Genomic DNA, 21,923 nt, shown 5'->3' with positions numbered 1-21,923 from the left:
CGTGCCGGGGCGCTGGGGTGGAGCCGGCGCGGGGCTGGCAGGGCTCGATAACGCCCGGGGATATGTGATCTCGCCCCTCCCCGCCGCCGGCTCGCAGAATAAAACGCTGATCTCATGCCCTGCGCGGCCGGAGCCCTTGGCTCAGCACCGGGGCTCGCACCCAGGCAGGCTCCGCCGCCCCGGCCAGCGGCCAGGTAGGGCCCCGGGGTGGGGGTCCTCGGGGTGGGGGTCCCCAGGGTGGTGGGGGGGCGCATCACCCCCAGGGACACCGACTCTGGGGTCCCTGGGTGCTGTTGGAGATCCCCTCTCCAAGGGATCCCCCACCCCGCAGCCCCCCGGCTCTCACCCATGGGTGTCTGGTCCCTCCCAGGGGAACCGGGGTGGGTGGGTGCGTGTGTCCCCAGCCCTGGGGACCCAGTTGTTGGGGGGCAAATCCCAACCCGGTTCCTCGGGGGGGACCCAACCCTGGTGTCGGGGACTCATGTCCCCAGCGTTTACCCCTGCTGTGCCCCCCCAGGGAGGTGGGGACCCGTGTTGGGGGGCAAAGGGGTACTGGAGGGGGGGGTCCGAGGGGCGCTGGGGCTGCTGAACTGGGATCTGCCCCCCAAGCAGTGGGGGAGACTGGGGGGGATGTCGGGTTCTGGTCTTGGGGAGGACCTCAGAGCTGGGACTTAGTTTCCCCAAGAGATCCCCAACCACACCACCCCGGACCCCCCACCCTGGGGTGCCCCACAGCCCCCCCAGCCCAGTGGGAACCCAATACCCCCCCGTGGCATGAAGGCACCCTGCAGGCCATGGCATGGAGGGGGTCCCCATGGCGTGGGGGGGGTCCCCTCATGACACAGGGCATCCCCCTGCCCCGGGGAGCCTCCCGCCGGCTTCTCAGCCCCCCCTGTCCCCCCCCAGGCCCCCGCCATGACGTCCTACCGGCAGGAGCTGGAGAAGTACCGGGACATCGACGAGGACAAGATCCTGCGGGAGCTGTCGGCCGAGGAGCTGGCACAGCTGGACTTGGAGCTGCTGGAGATGGACCCCGAGGTGGGGCCCGGTGCGGGGGGGGGGGGCAGCGAGCGGGATGGGTGCCACCCGGCCGTCGGGGTCCCTCACGGGTGACACGGTGGGTCCCCAGAACGTGCTGCTGCCGGCGGGGCTGCGGCAGCGGGACCAGACGCAGAAGAGCCCGACGGGGCCGCTGGACCGGGAGGCCCTGCTGCAGCACCTGGAGAAGCAGGCGCTGGAGGCCGGCGAGCGCGACGACCTGGTGCCCTTCACCGGCGAGAAGAAAGGTGCGGGGACCCGGGAGGGGACATGGCGGGGACCAGGGGGGACGGAGCCCTGCAGCGCCGGGTATATTTAGCTTGGCAGAACGGTCCTCGCCAGCGGCTCGGGTGTCCTGGGCGAGCTGGGTCCCCGCCAGCCCCGGGCACGGCCACCCCCTGGCAATGTCACCCCCCCATATGGCCACCCCTGGCAATGCCACCCCCTGGCAATGTCCCCCCCCAGTATGGCCACCTCCCAGCACGGCCACCCCTTGGCAACATCACCCCGCCCAGTACGGTCACGCAAACCCCCCCCGGACTCCCACCCCGGCAGTGTCACCCCCAGGCACAGTCACCCCTGGGCCAGGTCACCCTCCGGCAGTGGCCGCATCCCCACGCGCCCCTGCCAGCCCTGTCCCGGGCCACCACGTCCGGCGTCACCCAGCTGATGTGAGGCCAGGCAGGGTGCGACCGGTGTCCCCGCGCCCAGGGAAGCCCTTCGTGCCCAAGAACCCGACGCGGGAGATCCCACGGGAGGAGCAGATCACGCTGGAGCCTGAGCTGGAGGAGGCGCTGGCCAATGCCACCGACGCCGAGATGTGCGACATCGCCGGTGGGTCTCGCACGGGGCTGCCACATCGCACCGCAGCCTCGCACGGGGCAGCCATGTCGCACCGCAGCCTCGCACGGGGCTGCCGCGTCGCACCGCAGCCTCGCACGGGGCTGCCGCGTCGCACCGCAGCCTCGCACGGGGCTGCCGCATCGCACCACAGCCTCGCACGGGGCAGCCACGTCGCACTGCAGCCTTGCATGGGGTAACCCCATTGCACCGCAGCCTCGCATGGGGCTGCCGCATCATACTGCAGCCTTGCATGGGGCAACCACATTGCACCGCAGCCTTGCATGGGGCAGCTGTGTTGCACCACAACCTTGTCACGGGCCTGCTGCATCACACTGCAGCTTCACGCAGGGCTGTCTTGTTGCACCACAGCCTCACACGAGGCTGCCACACATCACATCACATCACATCACATCACATCACATCACATCACATCACAGCCTTGCATGGGGCAGCCGTGTCACAGCCCAGCCTCGCACAGGGCTGCTGCATCGCACGACAACCTTGCACGGGGCAGCCACATCACACCACAGCCTCGCACGAGGCTGCCCCGTTGCACCACAGCCTCGCATGGGGGTAGCGTGCCCCACAGCAGCTTCACGTGGGGGCAGCACATGGCACCGCAGCGTTGCCCGGGGGGGGAGCACGTTGCACGGGGCCAGCGTGTTACACAAGCGTAAGTGTTGCATGGGGGGAAACGTTGCACGGGGCCAGCGTGTTGCACGCCTGCTCCAGCCCCATGTCGCACCCGTGCTCCCCGCTGCCAGGCGTGTGCCGGGCCCCCCCCTGCCCCCTCTGGGTCCCTGCCAGGGCCCGGCTAAAAGCAGCGCCGTGCCCCCGCGCTCGGCTTTCACCGCTGGCCCCCAGCCCACCCGCTCCCCACGGCTTCCCCGGGCAGGGCTGGGGGGGCTGTGGCCACCCCGGGGGGACACGAGGGGACCATGGGGGGTGCTGGGGCACCCACTGAACCCCCCCCGGCCCCGCAGCCATCCTGGGCATGTACACGCTGATGAGCAACAAGCAGTACTACGACGCGATCTGCAGCGGGACCATCTCCAACACGGAAGGCATCAACAGTGAGTGCCCTGGGGACACGGGGACAGGGGACACGGGGACGAGCCCCCCCAGGACAGGGGACACGGGGTCCACAGGGCTGTTCGGGGGGGGGGGGGATTTGGGGACCAGAACCCCTCTGGGATTCCCCATGGTGACCCCACGCACGCCGTGCAAACGCGCGTGTCCCCGCCTATCCGTGCCCCCATGCACGGTCACGTGTGTCCCCGCACACGCGTGTGTGCCCCAGGCGTGGTGAAGCCCGACACGTACAAGCCGGTGCCGGATGAGCCCCCGAATCCCACCAACGTGGAGGAGACGCTGCGGCAGATCCAGGCCAACGACGGGGCTCTGGAGGACGTCAACCTCAACAACATCAAGGTGAGGGACCTGGTGGCAGTGTCCCCAAGGTGTCCCCAGGGGGCTGCTCCCTGCCCTGGGGTGTCCCAGGGTGCTAGTCCTGGTCCTGGGGTGTCTCCATGGGGCTGGTCCCTGTCCCAGAGTGTCCCCAGGTGCTGCCAGGGTGATGGGTCCCACCCTGGGGTCTGGGTCACCCTGTTCCAGGGTGCTGCTCGCTGTCCCAGGGTGTCCCTGTGGGGCTGGTCCCTGTCTTGGGGTATCCCTGGGGTGTTTGTCCCCATCCTGGAGTGGCTCCAGGGCACCCCAGGGTGCTGGTCCTCATCCGGGGGCATCTGTGTCCCTTGGGTGACATCCCACATCCCCTCGGTGCCACTGACATCCCTTGGGTGACATCCAGCACCCTCTCGGGGATGCCCCGGTATCCCTGGAGACATCTACACCCCCTCGATGCCACTTACATCCCCTCGGTGACACCCACGTCCCCTTGGGGATGTCCCCATCCCCTCGGTGACACCCACGTCCCCTTGCCGCAGGACATTCCCATCTCCACGCTGAAGGCCATCTGCGAGGCCATGAAAACCAACACCCACGTCAAGAAGCTCAGCCTGGTAGCCACCCGCAGCAACGACCCCGTGGCCAGCGTGAGTCCCGGCCCCGTGTCCCCACACGTCCCCAGAGGGGGGGGGGGGGGGGGACGGACACGGTCCCCTGCCCCTGGCTCCATCCTGGGCACCAGCAAGCCCAGGTGACGGTGGCTTTTCCACCGTCACCTGGGGCATTGGTGGCCCAGGACGTGCCAGAGGGGGGGTGCCAGCCCTGGGTGACACCCCGAGGTGACACCCTGAGGTGACACGCAGGCTGTGGCCGAGATGCTGATGGAGAACAAGACCCTGCAGAGCCTCAACATCGAATCCAACTTCATCACCAGCGCCGGCATGATGAGCATCATCAAGGCCATGTACCACAACACCACCCTAAGCGAGCTCAAGGTGGACAACCAGGTAGGGATGGGCACCCATGGGTGGCCCGGGGAGGGGACAGGGGTGTCCCCAGCTTCCCAGTGTGCCTGGTTTCACCCTGGCCCCGCAGTGCCAGCGGCTGGGCGACACGGTGGAGATGGAGATGGCCACCATGCTGGAGCAGTGCCCCTCCGTCGTGCGCTTCGGCTACCACTTCACGCAGCAAGGCCCCCGCGCCCGCGCCGCCATCGCCATCACCAACAACAACGAGCTCCGTGAGTGTCCCCCGCGTCCCCTCCCGCGGCAGGAATCGGGTGGGGGGTCCCAGCCCTGACCCTCCACCCCCCCTTTCCTCTGCCCCCAGGTCGCAAGCAGAAGAAAACCTAACGGCCCCCCCCCACGGCACGAACGAGCTCCGGCTCCTGCTCCCCGGGGCCGCTGTAAATAAAGAGGACGGAGAGACGCAGCTTTGGGATCCGCTCGGATGCGTCCCGGGGCAGGATTTGCGCATGGGGGCCAGAATCGGGATCGTAGGGATGGGCTGAGGGAGGGTAACGCTGCCGGGGAGGCAGCGGGGGCACCCCCCCCCCCCCCCCCCCCCCCCCCCCCCCCCCCCCCCCCCTTGCAGGGCTCGAGGCCCCCGTTAGCCTCCGGCCGTTAATCCGTGGGGGCCGAGCCGGACGCCTGGATCCCCTCGGGGAGCAGCGGGGCCGGGGTATTTATACCTGGGGGATTGGGTTACAGCACCAGGAGGGGTGGGGGGAGCAGGGCAACCCCCCCAACAGGCAGCCAGGTGCCCCCGCGGCACAGAGCTGGGCACCCAGGGCCCATGGGGGCCAGCACCCACAGCCCGGTGAGGCGGGTGGGGGGGACACGGGGCCTATTTATAGGCCCCCCCACCTATTTATAGGCACGAGCTGAGCAAGCAGGTAAATCCCGGTGCCCAGGGGTAACATCACCCCGGGCAGCGCTGCCAGGGAGCCCACCCAGGGAGAGGATCTGGCCCCGGGGCCCAGAGAGACCCTTGGGTGGGTGTTGGGTGCTGTCCCAGGGCATGGATGCCGGCTCAGGGTGCAGCCGGCAGTCCCATGGGTGCCCCCCGATGTGGCAAAGGCACCCAAAGGCTGGCAGGAAAAGGCGGGGGGGAAACTGAGGCAAGGGGAGGGCGGCGTGGCCAAGCACTGGGACAGCTGCCGGGGCCGGGGAGGAGGGGGGGGACCCGGCGCCACCACCCGAAAGGCCACGACCCGCAGGCAGCTGCCAGTGTGTGAGAAAATGAGCGCAACTCGGGCCAGGGACAGGAGGGGACAGGGCAGGGACGGGCCAAAACCCACACCGAGGTTGGCAGAGCTTGCAGGGCTCCGGCTGGGGTGGGGACACCCCAAAAAGGCACCAGGTTGAGCACCCCATGGCGGCAAAACGCTGGGACCCCCAATATCACCCCTCCCCGGGACCTGCCCCAACGGCTCAGACACCTCCGTCCTCTCCAGCTGCCTCTATTAACGGCGGGGCCTGGGGACAGCCTGGGGGGACCGTCCCCGTGGGGACCGGTGGGGCAGAGCGGGGCCTCAGGACGGCAGCAGCGCGGGCGGCTCGTCCTCGTCGGAGTCGAATTCGGCGTTCTCGTCCTTCACCCACTTGCCAGAGCGGTCCTGGATCCAGCCGGCGCTGGGGACGGACGGACAGACGGACGGAGTGAGAGGCGGCTCGTTACGGGGTTCCCCACGCCAACGGGGCCAAGGCTCACCTCCGCAGCTGCAGGTATCGCTCCAGGGCCTGGCGCCTCTCGGGGCTGAGGGCTTCGGGCCGGCTCAGGGCCGACGATGAGGCTTTTCCTTTGCCGCCTCGCCGCGTCTGGGCCGGAGCTGCCTTCGGTGCGTCTGGGAGGGCAGAGAGGGGCTGGCGCGACCCACAGAAACAGGAGAGGCCCAGCTGAGAGCCTGGGCACCCTGCCCCACCGGTGCTGGCGCAGCCCCGGAGCTGTCAGCCAGCTCTTACCCGCTCGCCCGCCGCGATGCCCCGGCAGCAGGGCTGCAGGACTGGTGTCCACGGCTTCTCCGTCCTTCTGTGACGGCTCCGAAGGCGTCGGGGCAGCACTCGGCCCCGTCTGGGTCACGCCAGCTCGCGAGCTGCTTCCCTCCACCCTGCGATGGGAGAAGGAGTCGGGGCCTTATTCCACAAACACCCAAAGGCGGCGGGGCCACGGCGCTGCCGGTCCCTCCCGGGAAGCCCAGAGCTTTCCCCCGTCCTCCAGCAGCAAAACCAAAGGTCTTACCCCGTCCTCCGGCAGCAGCTGCTGTAGGGAGCTGCTTTCAGCAGAGCGTTCCGGGCGATCCTCCTCGTCCGTGCCAACAGAGGGGCCGGGGAGCCCTGGGGAGAGAGGACAGAGCTCAGGGGGTGCCTGGCCGGGGGGGCTGGAGGGATGAGGAAGGGGCGTCCGCACCAACCTGCACGCCTGCTTGCTCTGCCTGCACCTCCTGCTCGTGCCGCCGCTTCTGGGCCGCGTCCTGGAGCGAGTGCTTCCTGCCGTAGAAGCGCTGCAGGCCTAGAAGAGAGCAAAGGGGATGGGGGGGACACACACGCGCTCGCTCGGCACAACCCACCCCACCGCCAGCCCCCCACTTACTGCCCGTGTGCTTCTTGCCGGCCCTGTGGACCGTCAGCACGTCCAGCGTGTCGAAGACGGGGCGGTGGGCGCACACCGTGCAGGCGTACCTATGCCAAGGGGGGGGGGGGGGTGTGAAAGCTGCTGTCAGGACCCCGCAAGTGGCTGGAGGGGGGGGGGGGGGGCTGCCCTCGGGGGTCTCGCTCACCTCCCGCTCCTCAGCAGCAGCGCCTCGTCCTCGGGGATGTAGTTGGCTAGCAGGTCCGCAACGCGTCTTTTCTGGGAGAGACCGAGGGGGCCGGGTGAGCCCTTGTCCCCCCCATGCCTGCTGCTGGAGGGGGGGTCTGCCCCCAATTCACCCTTGCCCCCAGCCCTGTCCCCCCTTAGGCCAGGAAACCTCAGCACCCTGGGGACCCCCCTCTGAGGGAGCAAGGGCAGGGGCGGGTGGGGGAATTGGGGTGTCAAGGCTGGAGAGAGCGGGGCTGGTTTGGGGGATGGGGGCAGGTAGAGGCAGGGGAAGGGGATAATTTTGGGGAGCGGCCTGGGCCAAGGGGGGTATTTGGGGCGCTGGGAGAGGAACCCTGAGGGGGGGGTCAAGACAGGGCAGAGGTGAGGGCGAACTGGGGGGGCAGAGGAGCATTTGCAGGCAGGGAGGACGGCGGGCAAGAGGGGTATGTACAGGCAGGGAGGAGCGGGGAAGAGCTGGGGGGAACCGGGGGCGGGGGGCAGGCCGGGGCAAGGGGGCGAACCCAGGGGGTACGCGGGGAGGCCAGGGCCGGGGTTGGGGGGGATCTGGGGGACTCGAGGAGGGTCTGGGGGGTCCTGGGGGGGCCGAGGCTTACCTGCAGCACCCCGAGCTGACCGGGGTCGTCCCCCTCCCGCTTGAAGGACATGGCGGCCCCGGCACCGGCCCGCGGTTACTATGGGAACCCGTCCTCCTGCCGCCCAGCTTCCGGGTGGCTTTTCCCGGCGGGCTGCGCGCGGCAGCAGCGACCAATTAGAGAGCGCGAGGGGCGGGGCGGGAGGGCCCGCCGTCCCCCCAGGCCGCCGCGGCCCCGCGGCATGACGGGAGTTGTAGTTCCGCGGCGCCGTCCCGGGCGGGGAAGTGGGGGGCAGAGAGCCCCCCCCGGGGGCAGGGACCGGGGGGGTGGCAGGGGCCGGGGGGGCGGGGAGGACTCCGGGGTGACGGTGGGGGTGGCGGCATCACTGCCCGAAGGGGCGGCGGCGTGTCCCCCCCGTCCCGGACTACAAGTCCCAGAGGCCTCCGCGAAGGTGGCCGGGCCGGGCCTGGTGTCTCCGGTCTCACCGGGGCCCGGGGGTGCCCGGGGGCGGCGGCGGGGCCGAGCCCGCCCCGTGAGCGGCGGCCGGAGCGCCGGGGCCCTGGGCCGGTCCCCCGCCCGGGCCGGGGCTGTTCGTATGAGCCTCCCCTCCCCGCGCTGGCGGGGGCCGGGGCTGAGCGGGGCCGTCCCACCATGGCGGCGGGGAGCGGGGGAGCGGGGGCCTCCGCCCGGGAGCACCGCCTGGAGCCCGGGGACACGCTGCCGGGGCTGGCGCTGCGCTACGGGGTGACGGTGAGCGGCCACGGGGGCCGGGGGTACCGTGGGGCAAAGAGCGGGGGGACATCCAGGGGTCCGGAGTGGCCGTGGGGCGGTGTGGGGCAGGATCCCCGGGGCCGGGGCAGGGGGGCAGAACGGCCCCGCGGTCCCCCGGCAGCCCCGGGGTCCCCATGGGGCCATCGCTGTCCCCTCCTGTCCCTGTCCCCTTCCCTCACCCACCCTGTCCCTGTGGCTGTCCCCGTCCCATCGCTGTCCCCACCCTGTCCTGTCCCCATCCCCTCCTTATCTCTGTCCTCATCCCATCCCTGTCCTTGTCCCTGTCCCCACCATTACCATCCCCATTCTTGTCCCCGTCCCATCTCTGTCCCCATCCCGGTCCCGTCCTGTCCCCATCCCGGTCCCCATCCCGTCCCTGGCAGATGGAGCAGATCAAGCGTGCCAACCGTCTCTACACCTCGGACACCATCTTCCTCAAGCCCACCCTCCTCATCCCCACGCCAGCGCAGTCAGGGGGACCCTGCCCCAAGGACAAGGACGAGGACAAGGACGCGCCTGTCCCCTCGGGGGACGCCCCGGCCGCCCCCACCCCGGCCCGCCACGATCTCTCAGCCACCGATTTCCTGCGGCAGCTCGACGCCGAGATCGGGCACTCCAAGGCGGCAGCGGCGGCACAGCGGCTCCGCGCCGGCCGCACAGGGTGAGCGCGCCCGTTCCTGCCTCCCCTTTTGGGGCAAAACGGGGTCTTTTGGAAGGTGGGTTTGGCTGCGGGGTGGGTGGGTGGGTGGCAAGGCCACCCCTCAGCGCCACCCCGCTGCGTCCCCTGCAGCACGGCCGAGGCCGAAGGCACCCGGAGGCCCGATGCCGGGGGCCCACCAGCCTCCCGGGGCCCCCGCCTCGGCCCCCGGCCCCTCACCAGGACCCCACGGGCGGCCGCCCTCCGCGACGCCGAGGACGAGATCTTCACGCTGTGACGCCGGGGACGTGAGGCCGTGACTCCCACCCTGCGGTGACGGGGACCCCGGGACACCCCCAGCACCCAGCCCCCGGCAGGGGATACCGGAGGGGACCCAGGGATTTGGGGGGGGACGGACACAGTGTCCCCTCCCTGTCTCCTTTGAGGGACCTTTCCTGCTGCAGGGACACCCAACACCTGGGTGCAGAGCCAGCCCTCTCACAGGGCTACTGGGAGGTACTGGGAGGTACTGGGACAAGATCTACCAGCTGATGTTTTTCCTCTGGTTATATTTATTTGTACGTCTTTGCTCTCGCGGGGGGGTGGGACCCCCCGTGCCAGTGCCTGGACCCCCACGGGGACGGGGACGGTCACCCCCAACCCCGAGAGCCTGTAAATAAAACGGAGCACTGTCACCCGGCTCTGCTTGTTTGTCACCCCCCGGGGACACCGTCACAGCCCCCCTGGGGACACAGTCACCCCCCCCGGGGACATGGTCACAGCCCTGGGGACACGGTTAACCCCCCAGGGACATGATCATTCCCCTTGGGAACACGGTCATCCCCTCGGGGATGTGGACACCCCCCTGGGGACAGGGTCACCCCGCTGGGGACGTGGTCACCCCCTGGGGATGCTGTCACCCCTCAGGGACACAATCTGCACCCTGGGGACGCAGTCATGCTCTCGGGGCTGCGGGCACCCACTCGGGGACACCATCACCCCCCCCCACGAGATCACCCAGGGGACCTGGGTGTCACACCACGCGGTGCCACCAGGTGTCACCCTGGACCCGCACCCTTGGGACCCCCCCTCCGGGACCCCCAGAGCCTCGAGGGTCTCCCCAGGGTCCCCCAACACCCCCAGGGCCACCCAGTCCCCCGGGATGTCCCCAGGGTCCGTCCCCACCCCGGGGGGGGAGGGCTGGTGACACTTGGGGACCGGAGCCTGAGTGGCACCTGGGGGGGTGAGCCCAGCGCTCCCAGTAGCTCCCAGTGCTCCCAGTCCCCACTGGGCCAGGTGCACACGTGCGTGCAAATGGACCCACGCTGGTGCAGGAGAAGTGACAGGTCCCCACTCGGGGTGGGGGAAAACGTGGGGGGGACACACAGAGGTGACGGCCAGCCCTGTCGCATGTGCGTGTGCAAGGGTCTCCGCACGTGTGTGTGCTCGTGTGTCGCACGTGCACCCACCCGCCTGCACGTCTGCGTGCGTGGACATTTGCACGTGGGCGCGTGCACACGCGTGTGCACCGACACGGGGGGGTGGCCAGCGCGGCGTGGGTGCTTGCACGCGCGTGTGGGCACAGCCCCGCCCCGGCGGGGGCCAGGGCGGGGCTGTGCCCACACGCGCGTGCAAGCACCCACGCCCGTCCACCCCACTGTACGCAGGGCTGTGCCCACTTCCACGCGTGTGTGCACACGCGTGTGCAAGCCGCCCCCGCCCCCCCCCCCCCCCCCGTAGCCCTCAGCAGCTAACGAGGATCATCTCATTAACGCAGATTAACGACTATCTATAGGGTGGCCCCGGCGGGCGGGGAGGTGTCCCGGGTGGGGTCCCACGGGGGTCCCCGGTCCCCGCCCCCGGCCCCGCTCCGGCCGCCGGCCGGTCCCGGCCCGTTCCGGGGCGGAGCCGCCGCTCGGGGCCGCTCGGGTCCGTTCGGGACCGTTCGGGACCGCTCGGGACCATTCGGGACCGCTCGGGGAGCGGAGCCGGTACCGAGCGCGGAGGGATCGGGGCGGGGGGGGGGGGCGTGTGTTGTGAGGGGTGTAGGTGGGGTGTTGTGGGGTGCAGGTGGGGTGTTCCGGGGTGTAGGTGGGGTGTTGGGGCGGGGGGTCGGTGGGGTGTTGTAGGGGGGTCGGTGGAGTGTTGGGGCGGGGTGGTTTTGGGGTGTAGGTGAGGGTGTTGTGGGGGTGTTGTGGGGGTGTTGTGGTGTTGTGGGGGGGGTACTTGGGGTGCTGTGAGGGTGTTGTGGGGTGTAGGTGGGGTGCTGGGGCGGGGTGTCGGTGGGGTGTTGTTGTGGGGGTGCTGTTGGGGTGTAGGTGGGGTGTTTTGGGGTGCTCTGAGGGCGCAGGTGGGTGCTGTGGAACCGGGCGCTGTGCGGGGCTGGGTGTGCGGGAGGGTGTTGTGCCGGGGGGGGGGGGTGTGAGTGGGGGGGGGGGGGTGTGAGTGGGTGGGGGGGGTGCGGGGGTGCGCACAGCCGTGCCCCGCTGCACACGCTTGTGCTGTGCGTGGTGTCCCGGTGCTGCTGGCAGCAGTTCCCCGGGCACTGGGAGCACTGGGACAGGGGTACTGGGGACGTTGGGACGGGCACATTGGAGCGGGGGCACTGGGACCGCTGGGAGGGGGCACTGGGGACACTGGGATGGGGATACAGGAACACACACTGGGATGGGAGTGCTGGGAGCACCGGGAGGAGGGTACTGGGGACACTGGGAAGGGGCACTGGGACCACTGGGAGGGGGCACTGGAGACACTGGGATGGGGGTACAGGAACACTGGGATGGAAGCACTGGGACCACTTGGGGGAGGGTACTGGGGACACTGGGAGGGAGCACTGGGACCACCGGGAGGAGAGTACTGGGGACATGGGGAGGGGGCACTGGGAGGGGGCACTGGGAGCACCATCCCTGTGCTGGGGGTGCACATCCCCACTGTCCCCATGCCCCCCATCGCCAGGGCTGCCCTGTGCCCCCCCCCCCGCCCCTCCCCGTGCCTCAGTTTCCCCCGCTGAGATCAGCCCCCGGCAGCCCGGGGCGGGGGGGGGTCACCCTCAGCCCCACGTCCCCTCCGGGCGCCTGCGACGATGCCGGGGGTCCCCCTGCCCTTCATCCTCCTCCTCCTCCTCCTCATCCCCGGGGACCCCGGGGGGGCGGCGCAGTCCTTCCCGCGGGACCTGGTGGCACGCAGCACCGTGGGGCTGGCAGGTGAGCGGGGGGGGTGCTGGGGAGGGGGGGGTCACCAGGGCTTGGGGGGGCCGGCGGGGTGTCACCGCGTCCCCCCGCCGTGTCCCCGCAGCCACTGCCGCCTACCCCCGCTTTGGTGGCCTTCGGGGGGACAACGTCACGGCCCAGCTCGGCCTCGACTTCCAGCGCATGCTGCGCCTCAACGGCACCCTCTTCGTCGCCGCCCGGTGAGCGGGGCTGCGTGCTCGGGCGCGCTTCTGCGCGCTTGTCTGTGCTTCTGCGCGCTTCTGCGCGCTTCTCTGTGCTTTCTTGTGCAAGCTCATGTGCACTTGTGTATGCTTGTGCGCGCCTGCGCGCTCTCTGTGCTTGTGCGCTCATGCGCTTGTGCATGCTGTGCGCGCTTCTACGTGCTCTGTGCTCGTGCAAGCTCATGCGTGCTTGTGCATGCTTGTACATGCTCGTCCGTGCTTGTGCACGCTTGTGCATGCTTGTTCACACTTGCACGTGCTTCTGGAGGCTTGTTTGCTTCTGCAAGCTTGTGCACGCTTGCGTGTGCTTGTCCATGCTTGTGCACGCTTGGGCACACTTGCATGTGCTTGCACCCACTTCTGCATGCTCGAGCCCGATTGCCCCTGCCTGTGCACGCTTGTGCCCACCAGCGTGTGCTGCTGCACGCTTGTGTGTACCTGTGCCCCCGTGTTCCCTCCCATGGCCCCATACGCGTCCCTGCGGTCCCTTGCACTTGTGCGTGGCGTGCGTCCCCATGTCCCCTCGCACGTCCCCGTGCCCCTTGCATGTCCCCGTGCCCCTCGCACCTCACCCCCCCCCCCCCCCCCCCGCCCTCAGCCCCCCATGCCCCTCGCACGTCCCCGTGCCCCTCGCACGCTCACGCCCTCCCCCCCCAGGGACCACATCTATGCCTTCGACCTGGGGCAGGACAAGGGGACGCTGTACCCCGAGCGGGTAAGGGGGCCGGGGCCGCCGTCCTGGGGACACGGGGGGCCGGGGGGGGGTCCCCGTGCCCACCCCCCACCCCCCACCCCCCCGTCTCGCCCGGCAGCACCTCACCTGGGAGACGCGGGACAGGGAGAACTGCGCCATGCGGGGCCGGCTGCAGGTACGGGGGTACAGGGTGGGGGGGTGCAGGGATACGGGGTGTAGGGGCGGGGGGCAGGGTGGGGGTATATGGTGGGGGGTGTGGGGTACAGGGTGTGGGGTATACGGTAGGGGAGGTGCGGGGGAATGGGGGTGCAGGGGTACAGGGTGTGGGGGTGCAGAGTATGGGGCTGTGGGGGTACATGGTGGAGTTACAGCGTATGGAGGTATGGGGGTACAGGGTAGGGTGGGGGTGGGGTGGGGGTAGAGTTATGGGGGTGGGGGTTACAGGGTATGGGGTTACAGGTTATGGGGGTGTGGGGTTACAGAGGTGGGGGTACAGGTTATGGGGGTGGGGGTACAGGCATGGGGGGGGGGGTGCGGGGGTACAGGGTGTGGGGGTACGAGGTACAGGATGCGGGGGCATGGGGATACAGGGCATGGGAGCACATGGTATGGGGGTACAGGGGTACCTGGGGGGGTGCAGGGTGGAGGGGGCAGGGTGTGGGAGGTAGAAGGGATGGGGGCAAACAGGGGGCTCGGGGCAGGAGGAGGTGGGGATGACGGGGCCCCCGTGTCCCCCCATGTCGTGTCCCCCCCGCCCCCACGCAGGACGAGTGCCACAACTACATCAGGGTGCTGGTGCCCCGCGACGCCGGCACCCTCCTGGCCTGCGGCACCAACGCCTTCAGCCCCCTCTGCCGCACCTACCAGGTGAGGGGAGCCGGGGGGGGCGTGGGTGTCACGAGTGGGGGGGTCTCAGCCCCCGCTGGGGAGCGTGAGTGGGGGTGTGATGAGCGGGGGGGGTCTCAGCCCCGCTGGGGAGTGGGATGGTGGTGGGTGTGATGATGGCGGAGGGTCTCAGCCCCCGCTGGGCAGTGCGGCGGGGCAGTGCCCAGAGGGGTGACGAGCGCGGGGGTCCTCAGCATCTCCGTGCCGGGGCTGGGGGCAGCATGGGGGTGTGATGAGTGTGGGGGGTCTCAGCCCTCGGCTCCCCCCCCCAGGTGAGCAGCCTGGCGCAGGAGGGCGAGGAGGTGAGCGGCCAGGCCCGGTGCCCCTTTGACGCCAAGCAGAGCATCGTCGCCCTCTTCGTCGGTGGGTGCTGGGGCGGGGGGGGATGCCCGGGGGGGGACACATGGGGCTGACGCTGGTGTGTGTCCCCCCCCAGATGGCAGCCTGTACTCGGCCACGGTGGCCGACTTCCAGGCGAGCGACGCGGTGATCTACCGCAGCCTCAGCCCCGGCCGCCCCCCCCTGCGCACCCTCAAGTACAGCTCCCGCTGGCTGCAGGGTACCCCACCGCGGGGGGGGCTGCAGGAGAGGGGTGCGGGTAGGGGGTGTGGGTATATGGGGGGTGATGGGGACAGGTAGGGGGGTGCAGGTGTATTGGGGGGCTGGGGGTGGGTAGAGGGGTACGGGTGCAGGGGCTGTGGGGTAGAGGAGTAGGGGTGTGTATAGGGATGGGTAGAGGGGCAGGGGGCTGAGGGGCTGGGGGGGGGACAGGGGCTGGGATCGGGGGGTGCAGGGCTATGGGGCCATAGGGGGGCGGAGGGGGCAGGGGTGGGGGACGGGGACAGGAGGTGGCGGGGGCTGACGGCCCTCCCGGCCCCCCCCAGAGCCCCACTTCGTCCAGGCGCTGCCCTACGGCTCCTACGTCTACTTCTTCTTCAGGGAGGTCGCCGTGGAGCTCAGCGCCCTGGGCAAGGTGGGCACGGGGGCGTGGGGACGCGGTGGCACGGCGGGGGGCACCCGCCTGCCCATCCCCCTGGCGTCAAGGCAGGGCAGACCCCGGTGCCCCTCGCCACGGGGTCTGGCAGGGTGCTGGTGCCCCCCAGGGTGCTGCTGCCTGCGGGTGCTCCTGGGTGCCAGCCCACAGTGACTGATGCTCGTGAGTGCCCCTGGGTGCTAGCCCCGTGTGCGGGTGCCCATGGGTGCCAATGCCCCTGGCTGCCTGGGTGGCAGTGCCGATGCCTGTGGGTGCCCAGGTGCCGATGCCCGTGGGTCGCTGGGTGCTGATGTTTGTGTGTCTCTGGGCACTGACACCCATGGGTGCCTGGGTGCTGATGCTTGAGGGTCCTTGGGTGCTGACACCTGCAGGTGCCCATGCGCTGATGCCCATGGGTCCTTGGGTGCCGATGCCTGCAGGTCCCTGGGTGCTGACACCCATGGGTGCCCAGGTGCCGATGCTGCGGGTCCCTGGGTGCTGACACCCATGGGTGCCCAGGTGCCGATGCCTGCGGATCCCAGGGTGCTGACGCCCATGGGTGCCGGTGCAGGTGGCGGTGGCGCGGGTGGCACGGGTGTGCCGCAACGACCGGGGGGGCTCCCCGCGGGTGCTGGAACGGCGCTGGACGTCCTTCCTGAAGGTGCGGCTGCAGTGCGCCGTCCCCGGGGACGCCGTCTTCTACTTTGATGTCCTGGAGGCGGTGACACCCCCCCGGGCCCTGCACGGGCACCCCGCCGTCCTCGCCCTCTTCGGCACCCAGCCCAACAGGCATGGCGATGGGGACACGGGACGGTGACGGGGGACACGGGCTCATGGGGGACGTGGGGACGTGGGTGGCCGAGGGGACATGGGGCTGTAGGCACACAGGGCAGGGGAGCGCGGCATGGGGGGACGTGGGCAGGGACATGGGGACATGAGAGATGGGGACGTGGGGATGTGCTCACATGGGGACATGGGAGATGGGGACATGGGGACGTGGGAGGGACAGACATGGGGACATGAGGATGCGCTCACATGGGGACATGGGGACACGGGAGATGGGGACACGGGGATGGACTCACAGGGGGACATGGGGACGCAGTGGGACAGGACACAGGGGTGCAGACACAGGGGAACAGGGCGTGGGGACACAGTGGGGACCAACAGGGACACGGAGGGGCCCTGGCCAAGCCAAGGCCGACCTGGCAGCCCTGGGAGGGTACAGGGGTGTCCCCAGCACCGGTGCCACCCCTCACCGCCGCCGCAGCATCCCCGGCTCAGCCGTCTGCGCCTTCTACCTGGCGGACGTGGAGCGGGCGTTTGAGGGACCCTTCGCTGAGCCCCGCGGCGCCGCCGGCACCTGGACCCCGGTGCCTGAGGACAGGGTGCCCCGACCCAGGTACACCCCCCCACACGCACCCGGACGCCTGGGTCCCCCCCAGGGTGCGGCAGCCGCCCGGACGCCTGGGTCCCCACGCCGGCTGTGCCGCAGGCCGGGCTGCTGCGCCGGGATGGGACCGGCCGCCGGCATTGTCACCTCCGGGGACTTCCCCGACGAGACATTGGCCTTCGCCAAGGAGCACCCACTGCTGCACGGCGCCGTGGCACCCGCCGGCGGGCGGCCCCTCTTCACCCGCACCGGCACCAGGTGCGCCCCGGCGGGGGGACGGGTGGCCTTGGGGACAGGGTGGCCTTGGGGACAGGGGGTGGCTTGTGCGAGGAGGGTGTGGGCGTGCGGAGGGGTGAGGGTGCAGCCAGTCCTGTGGGTGCTGCAGGGTGGGGAGGGTCCTCGTGCAAGGCTCCTGTGCAAGGGTGCGCGAGGCCCTGGTGCAAGGGGCGTGCAAGGCCACGTGAGGGTGTGCAAAGCCCCACTGCAAGGGTGTGTAAAGCCCTGGTGCACAGATGTGCAAAGCCCTGGTGCAAGGCCACGTGAGGGTGTGTAAGACCTGGGTGCGAGGGCCCCGGTGCAAGGGTGTGCAACAGCATGTGAGGCCCCATTGCAAGTGTGTGCAAGGGTCCCATGCAAGGGTGTGCAAAGCCCCAGCGCGAAGCCCTGGTGCACGGGTGTGCAAAACCCCGGTGCAAGGGTGTGCGAGCGGCTGCAGAGCCGCGTGCGAGGCCCCGTGCGAGGCGGGTGCGAGGGTGCGCTGGGCGCAGGCTGACGCAGCTGGCGGTGGACACGGGCGCGGGGCCACGGGGGAACCAGACCGTGCTCTTCCTGGGCGCCGAGGACGGGCGGGTGCTGAAGGTCCTGGCGGCCACGTGGCACCCCGGGGCCACCCAGCACCCTGGCGGCACCCCGACACCCAGTGACAGCCGGGAGCCGGTGACCACGGGGACGCCGGCTCCGAGACGCTGCTGCTGGAGGAGATCAGCCTCTACGACCCCAGGCGGTGAGTGCCAGGCGCTGGGTGGCCAGGGCTGTGGGTGCTGGTGGGTGCTGGGGGGCACCTTGGGGCCATGGGTGCTGGTGGTGCTGGGGGGCTTGTGGGCACCATGGGGCCATGGGTGCTGGGGGGCTCATGGGTGCCGATGGGTGCTGGGAGGCAGTGGGCATTGACTGGTGCAGTGGTAGTGTGGGTGCCATACGGGTACTGGGGGGCCATGTGGGTGCCACGGGGCATTGATGGGTGCTGGGGGGGCCACATGGGTGCCATGGGGAGCTGATAGGTGCCATAGGGTCATGCAGGCACCATAGGGTGCTGATGGGTGCTCTGGGGCCATGCAGGTGCTGCGGGGCCATGTGGGTGCCATGGGGTGCTGGTGGGTGCCATGGAGCTGCAGGGTGCCGATGGGTGCTGCGGGGTGCTGGCAGGCACTGTGGGGTGCTGCCGGGTGCCGTGGGGCTGTGGGTGCTGAGGTGGGGTGCAGTCACGATGGGTGCTCTGGGGGGGGTGCAGGTGCCGGGGGCCGCGGGGCGCCAGCCGGGTGCTGGGGCTGGAGCTGCACCCGCCGGGCCGGGAGCTCTACGTCGCCTTCGCCGGGTGCTTGGTGCGTCTGCCCCTGAGCCGCTGCGCCCGGCACGGCGCCTGCCGCAGGTGAGCAGGGGGTGGACGGGGCGTGCGAGGGCGTGCGAAGGCACGGGAGCGTGCGAGGGCACGAGGGTGTGCAACGGCACAGGAGTGCGCAAGGGCACGAGGATGTGCGAGGGCCCAGGGGCGCACCCGGGCACGGGGCACGCACGGGGGCACGAGGGCGTGCAAGGGCAGGGAGACGCGTGCGAGGGCACGAGGGTGTGCAACGGCACAGGAGTGCGCAAGGGCACGAGGATGTGCGAGGGCCCAGGGGCGCACCCGGGCACGGGGCACGCACGGGGGCACGAGGGCGTGTAAGGGCAGGGAGACGCGTGAGAGCACAGGGGCGTGCGAGGGCCAGGGGCGTGCGAGAGCGTGCGAGGGCACAGGGACGTGCGAGGGCGGCTTCGGCACCCGGCTGCCTGGGTCCCCCCGCGCAGGAGCTGCCTGGCTGCCCGTGACCCCTACTGCGTCTGGCTGCGCCCCGGGGGCTGCGTCCCCTTCTCCGAGGACCTTCCGTAAGTGTCCCCCGCGGTGGCCTTCCCTGGGGGGCTCCCCCCCCCACCCGCCCCGATCTCCTGGGTCCCTTCCTCATGGGGTGGGGACACTGGGGACGGTGGGTGACGTCCCCCCCTGTGTGCCCCAGGAGCGGCTTCGAGCAGGACGTGGAGGGATCCCCCGGGATCACTGGGACCTGCCAAGGTGAAGGAGGGCGGGTGGACATGGGAACTGCTGGGGACATGAGGTCGCGGGGGGATGCAGGTGGCACTGGGGCGACACTGGGGGCCCTGGGACACGTGGGTGACACCGGCAGATGTGGAGGGCATCGGGGGGACACGGGTGGCCCCAGGGGACGCGGGTGGCCTGGCCCAACCCCACTCTGCTCTCGCAGATGCAGCAGCTGCGGGGACGGTGACAGAGACTTGGCCCATGGTCAGTGACACCCCCTCTGTCCCCCCCGGACACCCACTGGGAGGGGCCCTGGGGACCAGGGAGGGACACGGGAGGGACGCAGGGACTAGGAGGGACCCCTGGGGATGGGAGGGGGATCCCAGGGGTGGGGGGACCCCAGGGATAGGAGAGAGGGACCCCAAGGACCGGGGAGGGACCCTGGGGATGGGGGGGGACCCCAGGGACCAGGAAGGGACCCCCAAGGACACGAGAGGGACCCCAGGAATGGGAGAGGGATCCCAGAGACCAGGAGGGACCCCAGGGATGGGAGAGGGACCCCAGGGAGCAGGAGGGACCCCAGGGACAAGAGAGGGACCCTGGGCACCAGGAGGGACCCCAGGGACAGGAGAAGGACCCAGGGTGGGGGAACCCCAGGGACCAGGAAGGGAACCCAGGGGTGGGAGAGGGACCCCAGGGACCAGAAGGGACCCCGGGGGGGGGGCCGGGGTGGGGGCCGGGACCCCCACGTGCATGGTGGGCTGATGGGTGCTCCCGCAGGGGTGCGTCAGGCCGGGCCGGGGGCCGCGGCGACGGTGCCAGTGCCGGTGCTGGTGGGCTGCGTGCTGGGTGCCTTTGCCCTGGGTGCCCTGGCCGCCGGGCTGCTGGCAGCCTTCTGCCGCCACCCCGCTGTCCCCAAGGGACCCCCGGAGCCCCCCATCACCCCGCGGCCCCCGGCCCAACCGCCTGCCCCCCGCCTCTACCCCCCGCTGCCGCCCCAGGGAGGGGCCGGGGGCCTGCGGGACCCCCCCGAGCTGCCCACCCCTGAGGCCACCCCGCAGCCACCCACCAAGACGCCCCAGGAGCGGGCGGCGGAGCCCCGGCGCGGCCAGGCCCCCCATCTTGGCACCCCAGGGTGCCCAGAGCCCCCCGGCCCGGGACCCCCACCCAAGGCCACCCTGGAGGAGCTGCTGCAGCGGCTGCACGGGGTGGGGGGCTCGGGGTGGCCGGTGACCCCCCCGGGCACCAGCTCCTTCGCCAACCGGGTGCAGCCGGGCGCCCCGTTCTCCAGGCTCCCCCCGGCCCCCTGCGACGGGGCGCCCCGGCGGCTGGACGTGCCCCCCGACAGCCCCCCCCCGCCCCGGCGGCCCCTGGCACAGAGACACTCGCTGGGGGGGACGCCCGCGAGACCACCCGGCCTGGCCCGGGGGCTCACCCGCATGCACTCGCTGGGGGCCCCGGGGGGGCCGCCCTGGGGCCCCCGGCCCGGTGCCCTGGAGCGCTCCCTCTCCACGAAGCCCCCCGTGCTGCCCAAGCCCCTGCTGGGGCCGGCGGCCCCCGGGCGGCCCTGAGCCCCCCCCCACCGGGGACATGGGGACATCCTGGTCGCCGGCACCCATGGGACACCCCCGCTGCGGCTGGCGGGGGGGCCCCAAGCCATCCCCTGCCCTGGGTGGCAGAGTCCCCCCCTTCCCCGGCTCCGTGCCCTGAGCCACGAGGGTCCCTGTGTCCCCAGGCTGGCCCCCAGCGGGGTCCCCGTGTCCCCACGCGGCCGCCATCTCCCTCCCTTGGGTGAGGAGGGGCCCACGTGTCCCCGAGCCCCCCCGTCTCCCTGCCCAGGGTGACCAGGATCCCCCCAACCCTGAGCCACCCCCATCTCAGCCCGGGCTGACGAGGGTCCCCGTGTCCCCCGCGCCCAGGGCTTTTTTTTTTTTTTTTTTTGATCCTTTCTAATTTATTTGCTGCTTGGGGGGTCGTCGCAGCCCCCCGGGGACGCCAGGAAGGGCGTGGGACGCGGCGGCTCTCCGCGCCAGAGCTCGGTTCGTCCTACCGTGTAGGACCAGGGCTCGGCCCCGCGCCGGCCGCGGCAATTAAATACGTGGTCGCTCTCGCGCTGGTGCCCGCCTGGCTCTGTCCGGGGTGCGGGGGGACGAGAGTGGGATGGGATGGGATGAGGCGGGGGAAGGTGCCAGCCCAGCTCGGGGACAGGGTGGAGGCCCAGTGCGGTGGCCCTGGGGTGTCCCCCCAGAGACGGTGGCATGTGAGATGCCAGGGGACACGCTGGGGTCGGCAATGCGTCAGCTTAGGGGGACAGGACTGACACCGGGGTACAGGAAAGCGGCTCGCTGAGGGCGGGGTGTTTTATTCAGAAACAGTAGAAAACAAAGATGTACAAACGTCGCCATTTCCGCGCTTCCAAACATTCACCCTCAGCAGAAAAGGGGTCCCAAGCACGCAGTTCCTCGTCACCGCGCTAACGGGGTCCGCAAGGGACGTGCCACCGCAACGCGGCAACTTATTCCGCGATAAATACCCCGGCGCCGCGCCTGGCACGGGGGCAAACAATCTGATAAAGGCGAGATTAAAGCAATAATCCGATTTGGCAGCAGGAACCGCCCCGTGGGCAACGGGTCGGGGTGGAAGGGGGGGACGGAGAGGGAAGGCCCCGGCCGAGGTCGCCGGGGGACCTGCGCCAGGCTCGGCTCAACTCCCGGGGTTTGTTATTCCCCTTCGTGGTCGTCTGGGAAGGATTTACTTGGCGTTCCCGTGACCTCCTCCGCTCATCCCCACCGGATTTACAACGCCCTGCTTCCGATTTAGGATAATGGGAACCGTTTAGAGCTGGTTACTGCGAACAAGAGGGAAACGGACGTCGGATCAAACCCAAACTGGTTCAGCGAGCGCCGCGCCACCTCCTCCACCGAGGAGAAACAACGCACCTTCGTTTTAAGACCACAACTTCTGCATTGGCATCCCCGGGAAACGGGCCGGGATTCTCCCGCCCGCACAAGCCTGCAAGCGAGCACGGATGCGATCCCAAGCTCGCGGTGGAGGGGAAGTCGGGCTGGATGCGTGGGCGGAGGGGAGCCGGGCTGCTCTGCCGCGACAGAAGCGCAGCCGTCGAGAGCGAAGGGGTTCGTTTAGCCTTTAACCTCTTCAAATTCTGCGCTCGAC

General features: G+C 70.6%; 4 protein-coding genes across 5 annotated transcripts; 3 read left to right on the top strand and 1 right to left on the bottom strand.

Moving 5' to 3' along the window:
* The first annotated feature begins 140 nt into the window (after positions 1–140).
* On the top strand, positions 141–4,716 carry TMOD4 (tropomodulin 4). The gene is made up of 10 exons (XM_050912285.1): positions 141–194; positions 907–1,038; positions 1,130–1,286; positions 1,750–1,872; positions 2,865–2,954; positions 3,182–3,312; positions 3,825–3,932; positions 4,149–4,292; positions 4,381–4,525; positions 4,615–4,716. The coding sequence occupies exons 2-10, from the start codon at positions 916–918 to the stop codon at positions 4,635–4,637; spliced, it is 1,044 nt and encodes a 347-aa protein (XP_050768242.1). The 5' UTR covers positions 141–194; positions 907–915; the 3' UTR covers positions 4,638–4,716.
* A 995-nt stretch (positions 4,717–5,711) lies between these two features.
* On the bottom strand, positions 5,712–7,758 carry SCNM1 (sodium channel modifier 1). Of its 2 annotated transcripts, XM_050912452.1 has the most exons (8): positions 7,698–7,758; positions 7,064–7,134; positions 6,877–6,965; positions 6,698–6,795; positions 6,526–6,620; positions 6,249–6,394; positions 5,998–6,130; positions 5,748–5,918 (listed from the first exon to the last, which is right to left on the bottom strand). In XM_050912452.1, the coding sequence occupies exons 1-8, from the start codon at positions 7,746–7,748 to the stop codon at positions 5,819–5,821; spliced, it is 783 nt and encodes a 260-aa protein (XP_050768409.1). In that variant the 5' UTR covers positions 7,749–7,758; the 3' UTR covers positions 5,748–5,818. The 2 variants fall into 2 exon arrangements, with proteins under 2 accessions (XP_050768408.1, XP_050768409.1); XM_050912451.1 differs by lacking the exon at positions 6,877–6,965 and having other exon boundaries at positions 5,712–5,918.
* A 452-nt stretch (positions 7,759–8,210) lies between these two features.
* LYSMD1 (LysM domain containing 1) lies at positions 8,211–9,779 on the top strand. Its single transcript, XM_050912453.1, has 3 exons — positions 8,211–8,426; positions 8,831–9,108; positions 9,238–9,779. The coding sequence occupies exons 1-3, from the start codon at positions 8,328–8,330 to the stop codon at positions 9,380–9,382; spliced, it is 522 nt and encodes a 173-aa protein (XP_050768410.1). The 5' UTR covers positions 8,211–8,327; the 3' UTR covers positions 9,383–9,779.
* A 2,354-nt stretch (positions 9,780–12,133) lies between these two features.
* Positions 12,134–20,640, top strand: SEMA6C (semaphorin 6C). Its single transcript, XM_050912448.1, is given in 18 exon segments — positions 12,134–12,287; positions 12,379–12,493; positions 13,172–13,229; positions 13,327–13,383; positions 13,974–14,075; positions 14,366–14,456; positions 14,530–14,652; positions 14,978–15,066; positions 15,638–15,855; positions 16,334–16,465; positions 16,559–16,714; positions 17,224–17,395; positions 17,398–17,459; positions 17,967–18,104; positions 18,521–18,598; positions 18,727–18,792; positions 18,982–19,013; positions 19,530–20,640. Coding segments are annotated over 18 exon segments (2,601 nt in total). The 5' UTR covers positions 12,134–12,166; the 3' UTR covers positions 20,321–20,640.
* Positions 20,641–21,923: the final 1,283 nt, after the last annotated feature.

This window comes from Gymnogyps californianus, chromosome 29 (genome assembly GCF_018139145.2).
Source record: "Gymnogyps californianus isolate 813 chromosome 29, ASM1813914v2, whole genome shotgun sequence".
In the NCBI taxonomy this organism is placed as follows: domain Eukaryota; kingdom Metazoa; phylum Chordata; class Aves; order Accipitriformes; family Cathartidae; genus Gymnogyps; species Gymnogyps californianus.
This window is presented reverse-complemented; position numbering and strand designations above follow the sequence as displayed.

Bases quoted from the DNA above. Each gene is read 5' to 3' on its own strand.
- TMOD4 (XM_050912285.1), top strand. From the start codon at position 916: ATGACGTCCTACCGGCAGGAGCTGGAGAAGTACCGGGACATCGACGAG. The intron at 3,313-3,824 runs GTGAGGGACCTG...CCCTTGCCGCAG, and splicing joins TCAACCTCAACAACATCAAG to GACATTCCCATCTCCACGCT. The intron at 3,933-4,148 runs GTGAGTCCCGGC...GGTGACACGCAG, and splicing joins GCAACGACCCCGTGGCCAGC to GCTGTGGCCGAGATGCTGAT.
- SCNM1 (XM_050912451.1), bottom strand. From the start codon at position 7,748: ATGTCCTTCAAGCGGGAGGGGGACGACCCCGGTCAGCTCGGGGTGCTG. The intron at 6,621-6,697 runs GTTGGTGCGGAC...CTCTCTCCCCAG, and splicing joins CAGAGCAAGCAGGCGTGCAG to GGCTCCCCGGCCCCTCTGTT. The intron at 6,395-6,525 runs GTAAGACCTTTG...CTCCCATCGCAG, and splicing joins AGCTGCTGCCGGAGGACGGG to GGTGGAGGGAAGCAGCTCGC.
- LYSMD1 (XM_050912453.1), top strand. From the start codon at position 8,328: ATGGCGGCGGGGAGCGGGGGAGCGGGGGCCTCCGCCCGGGAGCACCGC. The intron at 8,427-8,830 runs GTGAGCGGCCAC...CGTCCCTGGCAG, and splicing joins CGCTGCGCTACGGGGTGACG to ATGGAGCAGATCAAGCGTGC. The intron at 9,109-9,237 runs GTGAGCGCGCCC...CGTCCCCTGCAG, and splicing joins CTCCGCGCCGGCCGCACAGG to CACGGCCGAGGCCGAAGGCA.